The sequence below is a fragment of the Cryptomeria japonica genome, chromosome 1, assembly GCF_030272615.1.
Source record: "Cryptomeria japonica chromosome 1, Sugi_1.0, whole genome shotgun sequence".
Classification (NCBI taxonomy): Eukaryota; Viridiplantae; Streptophyta; class Pinopsida; order Cupressales; family Cupressaceae; genus Cryptomeria; species Cryptomeria japonica.
Window position 1 is genome coordinate 8,813,470 of NC_081405.1, and position 13,897 is coordinate 8,827,366.

Here is a 13,897-nt window from a genome sequence, read left to right on the forward strand (position 1 = left end):
CAAGGAGCTCTTTGGTATGCGCTTAGACCATGAGATAAGAGCAATCGGTCATAGGAGAATGGAAGTAATCAAGCGAGCTCCACACAAAGAAAGAAAGGACTTCATGAGAATGTATAAGTTATGATGGAGTAAGATCAAAACACTACAAGGCAAAGAGTAGCGATCGGCATCAAGCACCCAAGGAAGAAATTTTCACAATCTTGAATTTCCTTCGGAAATCCAAGAATCATTGCCAGTATAGCCGGACAGAAGGACAGAAGCGATCAAGACAAGAGATAGTTTCAAGAGTTAATCGAAGTTAAAGGATCAATTTGAGCAAGGTCATCATCATATCAAGCACTTGGAAATGTTGAGTATCAAGAGATATGCCTCATTCATTCACGCACTTGTGATGAGTTACAAAGATCAAGCAACTTGAGGTGGTGCCCAGTCATCATTTATCCAATCATATTATTTAAATATATGGCCTCCAAATTTGATGTACCTAACTCATCCATCAAAAGAAGATAACCACCACATATGGGCACAAAGTTCGATGTACCTACTATCACCATCTATTGGTCAAATTTTCAAAGGACATGTGTCCATTTTATTGTAATTTTATCATTGGTCAAGCATTAAAAGCTTTGTAATGGGTGTAACAAATGCTAATTAGGGTTTCTATCTTTCAATCTTGGCCATTGATTGTGAAACAATCTGAGCCACTCAATTGTAATGAGAGCACTATATAAGGCTCCACTTCTTCATTTGTAAAAAAAAGAATAGACAGTAGTTCAAGAATAGCAAGCAAATATTTAGAGTAGAGTAGGAAGAGAAGGCAAAGATTGTTGTCAAGACATTGTCGTAAGAAGCATGTAAACTTCATTGAAGATATGGTGAAATTTATATGTTGATTCAGCAATTTGCATGGTCTCTACTTCTCATTTGTTTTCCATGTTGATTACATGAATGGAAGAACTTTGTGTATGATCAATGGTGAAATTCCTATATCCATACTACTAGCACCTTGCTGATTGTAAAGTGCCTTGTGTAGTCAACTAGATTCATCTTAGCCAAGCTTAACTTCAATTATCGTTTCTTCATTGATAATGCATCAACTTGATAGTGTCTATCCATGTAGTGGTGATTTAAAAATTATAAAGCTATCCTTAAAAGATCACACTAGCCTTGTAAAGATGTTCGTTGCATGTCAAAGCAAAGCTTAGTTGAATTTCATCAAAGATTGTCCTTTGCTGTTACATTCTTGGGAGTTAGAGTAGCTACCTCAAACCTTATCTTTTTATCCTTTTTTTAAGTGAATTCCCACGTTCTAGCGACATTCAAAGCATTCAAGCATTCAACGTAAGTCCACCTTGTGATTCCAGCAATATCACATCCAATACAACTAAGTCTATCCAAGAGCACGTCAAGACTTGACATTCGAGAACCTTGGAGTCGTCCCACTTGATCACACAGCTTAGCATTTGGGAGTCTTTGTTCAAGAGAGGATAGAATACTTAGTATTTTAGTCTGTGTTGCATAGTGCATAAAAACACCATCAACAATACCCTTATAGATACATGGAAATAAACGAGATGTAGATACAATTTTGTCAGATTTCTTTGCAGTTTGCTGAATTTCAAAATTCTTACATAATAATCAGTGAATCTGGTGACAGCTTTTCTTATGCTATGACTAAGGTTTAAGATCCGAATTCCAATTTAAATGCTCTAGATTTGCTTTCTCTATAGTGTTTTAGTGCTATGATTCATATATCAGAAATTATGGTTCATCTTACCATAGCACTTTTCTATTCTAAGTGGGTGGTCCTTTGAGGGTCACTAAATACTCTGCTCACATGTGGGCAATAATATAATTTATTTTTCTTTCATCAATTCCCTACTTCTAGCCGTCATGCCATGTTAATTTTAGTTGTATTATCATCACTCAACTAATAATTGTTAAGCAACAATCAAAACAGTTCAACTAAGATCAAATAATCAAGTCAGGAAACAAATGTTTTCCTTTGCAAATTAAGTTCTATCAGGTTATTTTTTACAAGATAAATGGTAATAATGAATATAAATGTTTAAAACAACATACATGACACATTCAAATGCCAATATGAGAAATAGAGTTTGAAAATTCAAAATACCTGAGGAAAAAACTGCATTAATTTATTTGCAGATGGTACAATTTTCCCACCAAGTCGCTCAATCATAACTGATATTAAATTTAATATCTGCACCTGTGCAGTACCAAATAGAATGAAACATGTAGCTTAGCTTAATTTAACAAGTGATATAAATCTAAAACAATTCCAGAAATGTATGAGGTAAGCATGCATGATAAGCATTCAAACTAAAAAGTTCAACTACAAAAAAGACTGCTTTAGCATTAAACAGAGACATCCTTTGATCAACACCAAAAATTAAGGCAGACAAAGGCCCTCAATACCATAGTTACCAGTTTCAAAAAGTTCAATTCATCAAAGAGGTTGAAGAATCCAGGCATACAAATAAATTCAAAACAAAACTGGTAAATTTCTGGAATTGAAAATCTCTAGATCAAATCAGAAATCTGGCCAGTCCTAAAAATCAGGATCCAGCTGAATTTGACCCAAAAATCCTAAATTTGCTGCTTTATACCAGTATCTTTCTCACAGATAAGAAACAAAGATCCAAATAGAAAGAAAACGATGGAGGGATACAATGAGGACATCCACACTACTGGAGATCCCCCTCCAAAAAATGTTGAAAAAAACTACTTAAATTGTAAAAATAAAAAAGAGACAAGTGTGAAGATGTTGTTCTATTTTTTCTTTTTTGTATAATTGTGTGATATAGATAGTAAAATTATGACCACTTTCCATATTGTAATGCATTATTTTTATTTTTTTCTTTTGTGCCGTTGTATAATGTTTTCACACAACAGTTATAGCATGTTTTTATACAACGATTATGGAAAATGTTGCCAGTGTGCAACATATGATAAAACCCAGTTGTAGGAATGCAAGCATGACAGCAGCTTTTGAGTCTTGACAGCACATGCACATCAAGCACATGGAACTAAATTAGAAAAAATAGGCTGAGGAGTTAAAGAACAAGAAATTAAGAGAAGAAAATAAAAACATGATAAGGAGAGTTTAGAATTGAAACAAGAACTGTCTCATGGTCTAATCCAGACGCACATCAGTACACACATTGTATCTAGAGTAATTAGTATCCTAAAGACGTGGAATTAACTTAGAAAAAATAGACAAGGAGCTAAACATTAAGAAACTAAATAAAGCTGGTTGATGGATCTTAGGGTTAGGCCGATTATTACATCTTTGTTGTCTGTATATTTTGGCACTCGTCGTTTCATTTGGAGGGGGCAGCACATGGACCTAGCTTAGAAAAAAAAGGCAGTGGAGTTCAAGTTTTCACACATCGCCCCATTGCAAATGTGGACTCCCCACTTTTTTCGTTTGCTAGGATAGGTGTAGTTGGTCAAGAACTAATCAAGTCAAGACGACTAAGACAATAGGAGCTGAAATACAAAACACAAACTAGGACTGAGAAGAGGGAGGAGGCGTCCCTGTAGTGGCCAGAGAAGAAGGTTGTTGTCCAGTGTAAAGTCTTAGGTTCTTTTCAGCCAGCAGCTGTCATTCCCGTGCCTTCTTTACCATGTGGGCAACTTCCAACAGTTTCTTATCTTTTTGCTCCATCTGTGAGGTGAGCTCTGCAACCTTGGCTGCCAATACTTGCACCTCCTCCTTCTGCATGCTGCAATGGGCCTCATAGGTAGTCACCTTCATTTCTAACTCATTCCGCAAGTTCTTCTCTACTACAGCTAACTATGCATGCTTCTCCCCTTCCTTCTCCAGTTTTGTTATATGCAGCCGCTGGGCCTCCTGCTCTATCTGGTGTCGCCGCATCCGCAAGTACACATCCCGGAAGGCCCCCTCCATGCTGCGGAAGGTGGTGCCCAAAGTGCCACTGCCTCCCACCAGGTGCCTGTGAGTCCATTCCTGAACCATCTCTGGCATACTACGATCTGGCCACCCTTGCTGCTCGAAGTGGTGTGCAAATTCATCTGCACACCCCGAAGTCATGAAGTGGCACAGTTGTGTAGCGTGGGCGGAGCTGCCGGCCTCCATCTGCCCAGTCAACTGTGCCATTCCCCGTGAAACATCGAAGAGCCCCTGTAGCTCTCCAAGGAATCGTTGTAGTGAGCATGCTGGATCACTTCGATCTGGTGGAGTGAGATGGAGCCTTGCCAGTGATCCTTTTGGCCCGCTTTCCCCATCATAGTTGCTCTTTTGGTCCTACCCGTCACTTCCTGGGGCCTGATGCTCTCGATCAACAGACATCCCCATGTCCTGGTCTGTGATAGTAATAGTTTTGTCCGGTGTCAGCTGCACCCCAATGGCCATTCTGTGCGGTGCGGGGGAGGGGGGAAGGTGCTGAGTGAGTGCAAACTGCCCCAGCCATCCATCCAGCGAGGCATCTATATCTTCATCCGTGAGTGTCTACAGTGCTGCCAACGCCTCCAGGCCATCCCCAGTCATCAATATATTCCCTGCCTCCTCCTTCCCTGTTGGAACTGTACTAGCACCTGGTGTGTCGGTACCTGTTGGCATCATACCAGTACCTGTTGAAATCGTACCAGTACATGATGTTGTACGAGTACCTGCTAGTACCGTACCAGAACATGGATCTCTCGTACCAGTTCCCTGCTCGGCCATTGTGTCTTTTCCTGGTACGGCCTCCCTTGCCACTGTCTGGTCTACCGTAATGGTACCCTTCGTGGCTTCTGCTGCATGTACAGCCAAGTTGATTTGTGGTAATGATACCTGTCGTTGTGCTGGTGGTTCCCCTTCGTTGGTTTTCTGAAACAGCACCCCTACTGGTCGTACGTCCCCCACAGGGCTGGCCACCGAAAGTGCTTCCTGCGGTACCAAGTGTGTCGAAGATAATTTCGAAGGTGTGAACTTTACCCTCGTACTCTTCCATTGTGCCTGTAACCCTTCGTGTTCATCCTCGTCTTCCTCCTCTTTCTGTTGCTGCGACTCTACTTCCCCTTCATCCTCTGCAGCTGTGTCTGGCGCCATATGGAACACCTCATCACCACTTTCCTGCTCCTCACTCTCTTCTGCATCCTCCTCAGAATCCTTTGCGCTGCTGGCATCTTCGACCTCTATGGATATGTCCAGCTTTCTTCTCTTTTTCGTCGATTGCACAGTGTCACCTAGTGTGTCCAAGTGGGTATAGTAGTACATGGTAGATTTATTTGGTTCTACCCGTCCGCGCGGTTCGAAGGTTCCCCACATTTCTGGTGGTACTTGCAAGCCTACGGCGTCCAGGAATAAGCTGATGGCATGATGGCACATGTAGAATGTCTTCTGTTCTAGTTTGAAAAAATCATGGATTCTTTCCACTAAGAGTTGCCCCCAGTTGTACACTTTCCCACACTTAATCCCATTCATTAACCCTATCATCCAAATAGCTATGTCGGATGCGCGACTGGCTCCTGTAAGGCGACTTTTTACCTGGTCCATTAGCATTCTCCATTCTCCTGGTGCAATAAATGCACACTTCACCCTCCTGTCGTCAAACCAGGCACTCTTCCACTGTTCCTCTGTGAGATCGTCCCTACATACCAAATCCATCAACCATTTATTTTTTTCCTTGGTGAGGTTTTTGGTTGGTTTGGCCATGGATGCCCCCTTCTCGGGTATACCAAATACCCTCCTGAAGTCCTCTAGTTTAAAAGAAACTTGCACCGTGCACCCCTGAAACTAAATGACGGAAGCTCGTTCGTGCGAGTTGTCTCCGGACACCATGGTCCACAGTACTGGCTCAAAATCCTTGATGTTGAATGTGGGCATTTGGATGGCACGGTCAACCTGGGCCTTCCTGAGATAATCCTTTATCACATGGTCCAAAGGGGTTTCTTCCCACCAGGTATGGCATTCGCTACCGATCACGCTCTCAAATGCTACATTCTCTATCGTGATTCCCTCTAAATCCTTTTGTACCTTTGGTCTGGTTCTGACCTTCTTGTTGTTGGTTGGCTCTATGGCAGTCATGGTTGTACTGTAAATGCTATGTTCTGTTCTCTTGCATCTATCCCGTCCTCGATCGTTATTATAACCGTCTAATAGTGTGGCTCGCCAATTGGTACGAACCATTAGATCAAGTGCCACTTCTCTAGCGTATTGATGGGCTTTTATACATTCCACTCTTGTCTGTACGACCTGTCTGATGCACGCCAACTCTTTATCCAGCTCCATACGGATGGCAAGGAATTCCTCCTGTAGCGCAGTTGTAAGGAATACCGTACGGATCACCCTATCCTCTGTCTTCAATTCCGTACATTGTCCGTGCAATGTCTGATTTCCTTCGTATGGTGTTTTCTCTCCCTTGCCTTTCGTACCTTTCATGTATGTACGGTCATGCAAGTACTGAATGTCTTCGTCGTACGGCCCCTTCTTCCCATACGGATTTCCTAAGGTACTTGTGAGGTACTTGTGGATCCTTGGAACCGCCACACCTTCCACCCGTCTCGGCACAAGTCGTTCTTCCATGGCCACAAAAGGCTTCGCCCAATCTTCATCTCTCCGGTAGGGTTCTTTTACCACTAGGTCTTCTTCGACTTCCTTGTTGTGGCCAATGGTCCAGTGCCCTTTGGTAGCATATCCCAGCATGTTAATCTCAATTACAGGTTTGTTTCGTTCTTTGTATATTTTCAACTTGGAACCATTCACTGGGTCCCTAATTGGATTGTTGTCCAGAGTCGAGAGCTTCACTGCCCCCTTTTCCCCGACCTCTCTGATCTTATAGGGTCTGAGCCATCAAACTTTAAATTTTCCTGGTCGAAGTTCGTTCCGGCCGTTATACTTAAAAACTAACTGCCCCGGCCAGAAGTTGACCCACCGTAGGTACTGGTCATGCCAACACTTTCGTCGACGTTGCGCCACCTCGGTTGCCCATTGTGCCATTATTCTTCGTTCGTCCAGTTTTATCAGGCTGCCACGCCTTACACTCAAGCTCTCTTCATCACCGAGTCTATTATCCACCGCCACCCGCAGGCTGGGTACGATATACTCGGCTGGTTTTACTACCTCCTGCCCATAGATGAGCTGGAACAAGGTATGCCCCGTAGTGACTTTGTACGTTGTGCGGTAAGCCCATAGTACGGTCGGTAGCCTTTCCTCCCAGTCTTCCTGCTCCACCTCACATGATTTGTAAATTATTGACACCAACACCTTGGTGGTTGCTTCTGACTGCCCATTAACTCAGGGGTAGTACGGACTAGAGAGATTGTGAAAGATTTTGAATTCTACGGTCATGGTACGAATTACTTGGTTAACAAAGTGCACTCCCCAGTCACTCTTGATTTGAAGGGATATCATACCTTGTGACGATCTGTTCATACAAGAACCGTGTCGTACTCAGAGTAGTGTTATCCAGCAAGGCCCTCGCTTCTGCCCACTTGGTGAGGTATTTCGTAGCTACTACAATATATTTGCACCTGTGCATGCTACTCGGCTTCAAGGGTCCCACAAAGTCCAGACCCCAGCATTCGTATAACTCATGTGGCTACGAAGGAAAGAGAGGCATGAAGTCCCTCTTGAGTAGTTTTCCCGCCCGTTGGCCAATGTCACACCCGATCACCCACTCTCGAGCGTCGGCGTGTAGAGTTGGCCACCATGGGCCAGCCAAAAGCACTTTTCTGGCAATCGCATCCAATCCCATATGTCCGCTTGCTATCCCATCGCGTGCTTCCTTCAACACACCGCGAATTTCCTCCTCCATGACACATCTCCTCAAGATTTCGTCGGGACCCATTTTATATAGCAGCCCATTGATTAGTTGGAAGGTCTTACTCTTTAGTGCCAGCTTCCTCCGTTCCCCTGGAGGCATCTCCCTTGGAAATGTGAAGGTAGAGAGGTACCAGCAGATCTTTTTGTACCAAGATGGTAGTATTGCAATCTGGAACAATTGTGCATCTTGAAAGTCCTCGCTTAGCCCTTCAGTTAGTTCCCCTGATCTTATCCTTGATAGTTGGTCGGCTATCACATGGGGCTTTCCTGGTCGTACACTAATGGTGACGGTAAATTCCTGCAGAAGCAGTAGCCATCTACTTACCCTACCTTGGATAATTGGTTTATTTACCAAGTACATTAGTGCCTGATGGTCCACATAAAATGTGAACGGCGTAGCCAACAGGTAGTGTCGGAACTTTTGGACGGCATACACCATCCCTAGTGCCTCTCGCTCTGTTGTGTTGTAGTTTCGTTCAGCCTTTGACAGGAGTTGGTTGGCGAAGAAAACGAAATGGTCCAGCCCTTGTGTCCCTACCTGTGGGAGAGTAGCACCAATTGCGAAGTTGGAGGCATCGACGTGTACATGAAACTCTTTATTTCAATCTGGGTATGCCAGTATTGGTGCACTCACCAGCTGATCTCTCAATTCTTTGAAGGCTTCTTCCTGCTCCGTACCCCATACGAACAGCTCTCCCTTCCTCCTCAACTTATCTAGTGGCCACGAAACCTGTGCAAAGCCTTTGATAAATCTCCGGTAGTAGCCGACGTCGCCCAGGAATGATTTCACCCCTGTTGCATTCGTTGGGCTCTCCATGTTGACAATCACTCCTATCTTATCTGGGTCTATCTTCAGACCTTCCTTACAAACAATGTGGCCAAGAAGCTTCCCTTGCGGTACCATAAACCTGCATTTCCTTGGGTTCAGGGCTAGCCTAGCCTTTCGACACCTCTCCATGCATTCCCCAAGAGCCTTCAAATGGGTGTCCCAATTGCTAAAAATCGACCAGTCATCCAAGAATGCCCTAAAGTTTCCTACGGACATTTTGTCAAAGATGTGTAGAATTATTCTCTGGAAAGTTGCAGGTGCATTACATAGTCCAAAGGGCATGCAATTATAGGCGTACACCCCTTCCTCCACCATGAATGTGATCTTCAGTTTGTCTTCTTCCACAATACTTATCTAGTTGTATCCCGAGAACCCATCTAGAAATGTGTATATCTTGTGCCCGACTACTTCCTCCAAGATGTTGTCAGTGAATGGGATCGGGAATGGATCTTTGATGGTTACTGCGTTTAGGTACCTGAAGTCTACGCATATCCTTATCTGATTAGCATCCTTCTTAAGAGAGATGACTATTGGAGAAACCCAGTCACTAGTTTCCACTTTGAATATGATCCTTGCTTCCAACATTTTGTTGATTTCCTCATTTATTTGGTTGTGTAGTTCTTGTTCATCCTGTACGGTCTCCTCCATACCAGTTGGGCTCCTGGTACGAGGGTTATGTGATGTACGCACAATTTCGGCAATACCCCCTTCAAGTCCTTGTAGGTCCAGGCAAAGACGTCCTTGTATTCCAGAAATATCCTGAAAGTCGCCGCCTTCAGTATGGGGTTCCAATCATCTCCTACGAGTATTACCTGCAGGTCCTCATCCTTGCCTAGATTAACTTTTTCCACCCCCCTTTCCTCGTACTTGATGGGTTTGTCTTGTTCAAACTGGTGGGCTGGCGTGTTGTCCACTCGTGCCATTCCCTCCTAGTACCTGTCGTACTCCGGTGGAAATGATTGTTCGTCCATACTACCACTCGATTCCCCAATCTCGCATACTTGCAACATATGGCACTCCGGGTGGAAGACCTCGTAGTCCTCCATCTGCCAATGGGAGAGCGTGGCCAGCGAACTAGTTCCATCCTTGGAGCATCCGTCCATTTCCAATACTCCTTCGTTGGGTTCCCTCCTTCCTCTGTCTCCTTCGAAACCCCAGTCCCATCTATTTGAGTCCTCTGAGTCGGAATCAGACGACGCAATCTCTTCACTGACGGACTGATTCCTCAGGTCAATCACATACTTATGGCCTTCACTCTCGATTGAGAGTGTATTCTTCTTCCAGTTATGATTGGCTCTAGCCATGATCAGCCATCCCCTTCCCAGGAGGGCGTCATACGCTTTTCTCTCCAGTGGGATGACTACGAAGTCCAAAATTAATTGTTGTGTCCCGATCACCATCTTTTGTGCCATGAGAGTTCAGAGGGGTTTGATGTTGTGCTGATCCGCACCGACGAGATGAAATGTTGGTGGCCTGAGGGTAGGCTTGCCCAGACCTCTCCAAGTTTCTTCCGGTAGCATGTTGACTCAAGACCTACCATCCACAATGGTGTTTCTGAGCTTTTGTCCTATTATGTCCATCTCCACCATGGCAAGTTTATGTCCAATGCTTATCATGAGCAGCATAGGGTCCATGGCCTCCGTACCAGGTACCTTCACCCGGTCAATACTATGTGGTTCTGCCATCGTCTAGTTTCCCTGGCTATTGACAGTGTCGCCAACTGCATTTGTCAAGGCCATCCTCAACTGTGGCATGGTCTGTAGAAGGTCGAACACCCACACGGGTATGGTGGTTTGTAACATCTGCTTAATGATTGTTTTCTTCGGTCCTGACCAAAGTGGGGTATTGGTCGTCGGGTGCGAGGCCCTTCGTTCTTCTGCCATCGCTCGCTCAATATCTGCCCTGGCTTCCTAGAGTCTTTCTTTCTCCATGCGAGGGTCCAGATACATGGCTTTCTTGTTTTGCAATCTTGTGATTGCCAGTACGCCTTCCTCTGGTTCGTCTACCTCCAGCATATTCACCCCTTTTTGCTTTGGACGCATTGTGTCCTCGTGATTCCTCGAACCGCACCATTTGCACAACAAACTTCCTATGTCATCTCCATTTTGGCATTCCCACACAAAGTGACCCCATTCATTGCATTTTCGGCATTGGATCATGGGTCATCCCTTTCTGTCGTATTGAATTCTACTCCGCGGAGTGTTGGTATTGGATATGTTGTTACCCCGCCGGTTGTTTCGGTACCCTCCCAGAGAGGCGTCAGAGTTTGCTGCTTGTTTCGGAGGTGTCACTGGCGGTGTGACTTGGTCGGGTTGGGCGTAGAGCACTTGGGTGCTCCGTGCTTTCAAGTTGTACGAGCATTCCTTAATGGAATGTCCCATTACCTCGCAGATGTCACAGAAGGCTTTGCGGGTACAACTCCCCTTAGCATGTCCTTCCGTCTTGCAGTCGGTGCACCAAAGCTCCTTTCCTTCCCTGCCACCTTCTTTGTCAGCCTTTAGTTCTTTCATCATCCTCATCATATCCCTCTGGAGTGCTTGCACGGTTTTGGACTCCCCATCACTGTCTTCATCTGTACTATCACCATCGCTCACCGAGTGCTTCCCTCGGGATGTCTTATTTTCACTTTCAATAGCCATCACACGGTTGTATGATTCGTCATACGAGGGCGGGGGGACCACCTTCATCTTCCATCTGAAGGATGGTATCAATCCTTCAACAAACCATCTCTTCTTGAGGCCATCAGTCGGTTGGTTCTCTATTATGTTGACCAGTTCCCTCAACCTTCTACTATATGCCCGCGCGCTTTCACTTTTTCCCTGCTCGGTATTGTAAATCTCAGCCACAATTTCATTGTCGTCCCGTAGGAGTTTGAACTCCTCTTCGAAAGCCTTCTTCAGACTGTTCCAAGACGTTTTATACTGGGCATCTAGGTTCGTATACCAGTCAATGGCTATTCCTCGCAGAGTGGCTGGAAATGCCTTTAAACACTAATCCCGGTCATCCTGGCCATTTGCTTCCCAAATGGTCACCCATGTCTTACAATGTCACACGGGATCCTCCGATCCGTCGCCCATGAATTTTGGAAGCATTTGTTTCTCTGAGGTGTGTGCCATTGTTTTTGTCTGGAGGGTTTTATGTAGCACTTGAAAGCTACTATATGCTTGGAAGGTATTATGTGTTTGGAAGGTACCGTACGCTCTTGACCTGGTTGGACCTCTGTCTCCAGCGCTTTGGTCCCCCTCGCTCCTCTAGTCCCTCCTTCTCGGGGTTTCTGGATCTGATCTTCCTATTTTGATTTCCTCTGACAAGGACAAATTCCTGATGCCGGATAATGTTGCTTCAAAAATATTGGCGACCTCTTCGTGTAGGTCTCGTACTGCCTCCTCTCCTTGTTCCGAACACTTTGACGGGTTGCTCTATGACTCAGCTCCTGAGTACTCTTCACTCGACGTCAAGTGTGGGCCCTGGTCGGCGAGATCTTCCTCCACTATGTCTGGAAGTAACAGGTTCCTCGCGACCTCTGCCAACTCCTTCCACGTACACAGCCTTTCTCTCTCCCGACTACGACTCCAACTCACACTCTGACTTCTACTACGTTTCCCAGGGCTCTTCGAGTCAACAAACTCCCTTAGCCGTCATTTTTGCTCAGCCTGTTCCTTTAAACGGAGAGATCTCTGTACCATTACCTCGTCTTCTCCTTCGGTGGCAGTGATACATTTGTCTTTGTTCGGCCGTAGGGGCATTAAGTGCCCGAGGTACGGCGTCGGCTTGTCTCCCTCTCCTCTTCCTCCCTACGATTGCGCTCTTCGTACCTTTGGAGTACTTTTTGCCAACGAAGTTCCTGTACAATTTCCTCCCTTCGGCCTTGAAGTGCAATCAGATTTCTGGTAACCTTGGAATACTTCCAAGCAAGTCAAAGACAGGGGTGTTGACGGTGAGTTCACCACGTACCGTGCCTTCAGAGACGACTCTCTCCTGAGCCTCCCTCTGCACGTACTACATGACTGACACGTCCCACAACTCCACCAAGTCTGTCGTCAACTAATCCTCTCGTGCCTCTTCCGTGGTACTCTCTTCATGCGTGTCACTGTCCACGACAATTAATTGTTGGTTGAATGGCCGACCCATTGATTTCTTCCGCCTGCCGCCATAGTTATCTCCAAGTTTGTTCAGGCAACGATGCCAAAATGTTTGGTCCTCAATGTAAGGTTGGTAACACTCACAGATAACATAGTGTTTTCCACACATACCAGTTATTCAGGTAACAGAACATTCATATATCACAGCATAAGTGATAAAGATAAACAACTAGACCGGAAGAGTTATATCTTTATTGAATTATCCAGAATATATCCATACATAATCTCTCCTGTCGAGGTTCCATCCAAACAATACATAAACTCAACAATTGGCCAAGTTGCCAACCGTCACCAACTCCCAACTACCCAACAGGAACCTCTCGACGACGCAAAACAACCATAAACACAAATATAACTATCATTCCTACTAACAAGTGTTATTGACCCCTAACATCTGTTATCAAAAAAGCTTGTACCTTTGTTGAGCGATCAACTCAGCAACCATGTGAAACATGGAAACAACCCCGAAGTGTGGCACCTTGCGCAAGGGGGTTGAATCTCCGAAGAAGGCCGGCTTCCTCTCAATCCAAGTGCAGGTGTTGAACCAACTCAACACTTCAAATCTTACTTCTAAGCCTATCCTAATAGCTTGCCGAGGCAAAGGGAAGAGAGAAATGATTAAAATGAAAGGAGGTGATGCACCAAGATAAGAGATGTTTCTCTTCCCACCCGAAATGGCACAAAGAATCAACTAAAATACCCAGGAGATGCACAAACTTCAGTTGCATGAATGACCTCAACGCACGTATGGAGGTTACAATGTCAAGAGGGGAGAAAGTTTCCCACAAATCACACTCAGAAATAAATTAACACAGCATATATGAGAGAAGAGCCACAAAACATACACCTATAATGAACGTAAGGAAACATACACAACATGCATAAGTTGAAGGAACGCAAGAACGATAACTTCAATTCATTCAAAGGCCAATGGCCAACCTTAAAGTTGCAGAAATACAAGATATACAAGTCTTTAAGAGATGTGAAAGAGCATAGAATAGCTCAAACCAGCAGGGAAGAGAACCCTTTACAATGAGGCCTAACAGCCTTATATAGAAAACTTGTTGCAAGAGTTGTTGGAGCATTAAAAACCTTGAGTGTTGATCACACCATCTATAAGTGTTGCAAGTCGGAAGG

General features: G+C 44.7%; 1 protein-coding gene across 9 annotated transcripts in view; it reads right to left on the reverse strand.

The window, feature by feature from the left end:
- Positions 1-13,897, reverse strand: part of LOC131036604 (uncharacterized) — a 263,434-nt gene that overhangs the window by 112,398 nt on the left and 137,139 nt on the right. For all 9 annotated transcript variants that reach the window (XM_057968520.2, XM_057968515.2, XM_057968518.2 and 6 more), the window contains one exon: positions 2,135-2,227. In XM_057968520.2, the coding sequence (XP_057824503.2) occupies positions 2,135-2,227 (93 nt within the window). The remainder of the gene's footprint in view (positions 1-2,134; positions 2,228-13,897) is intronic.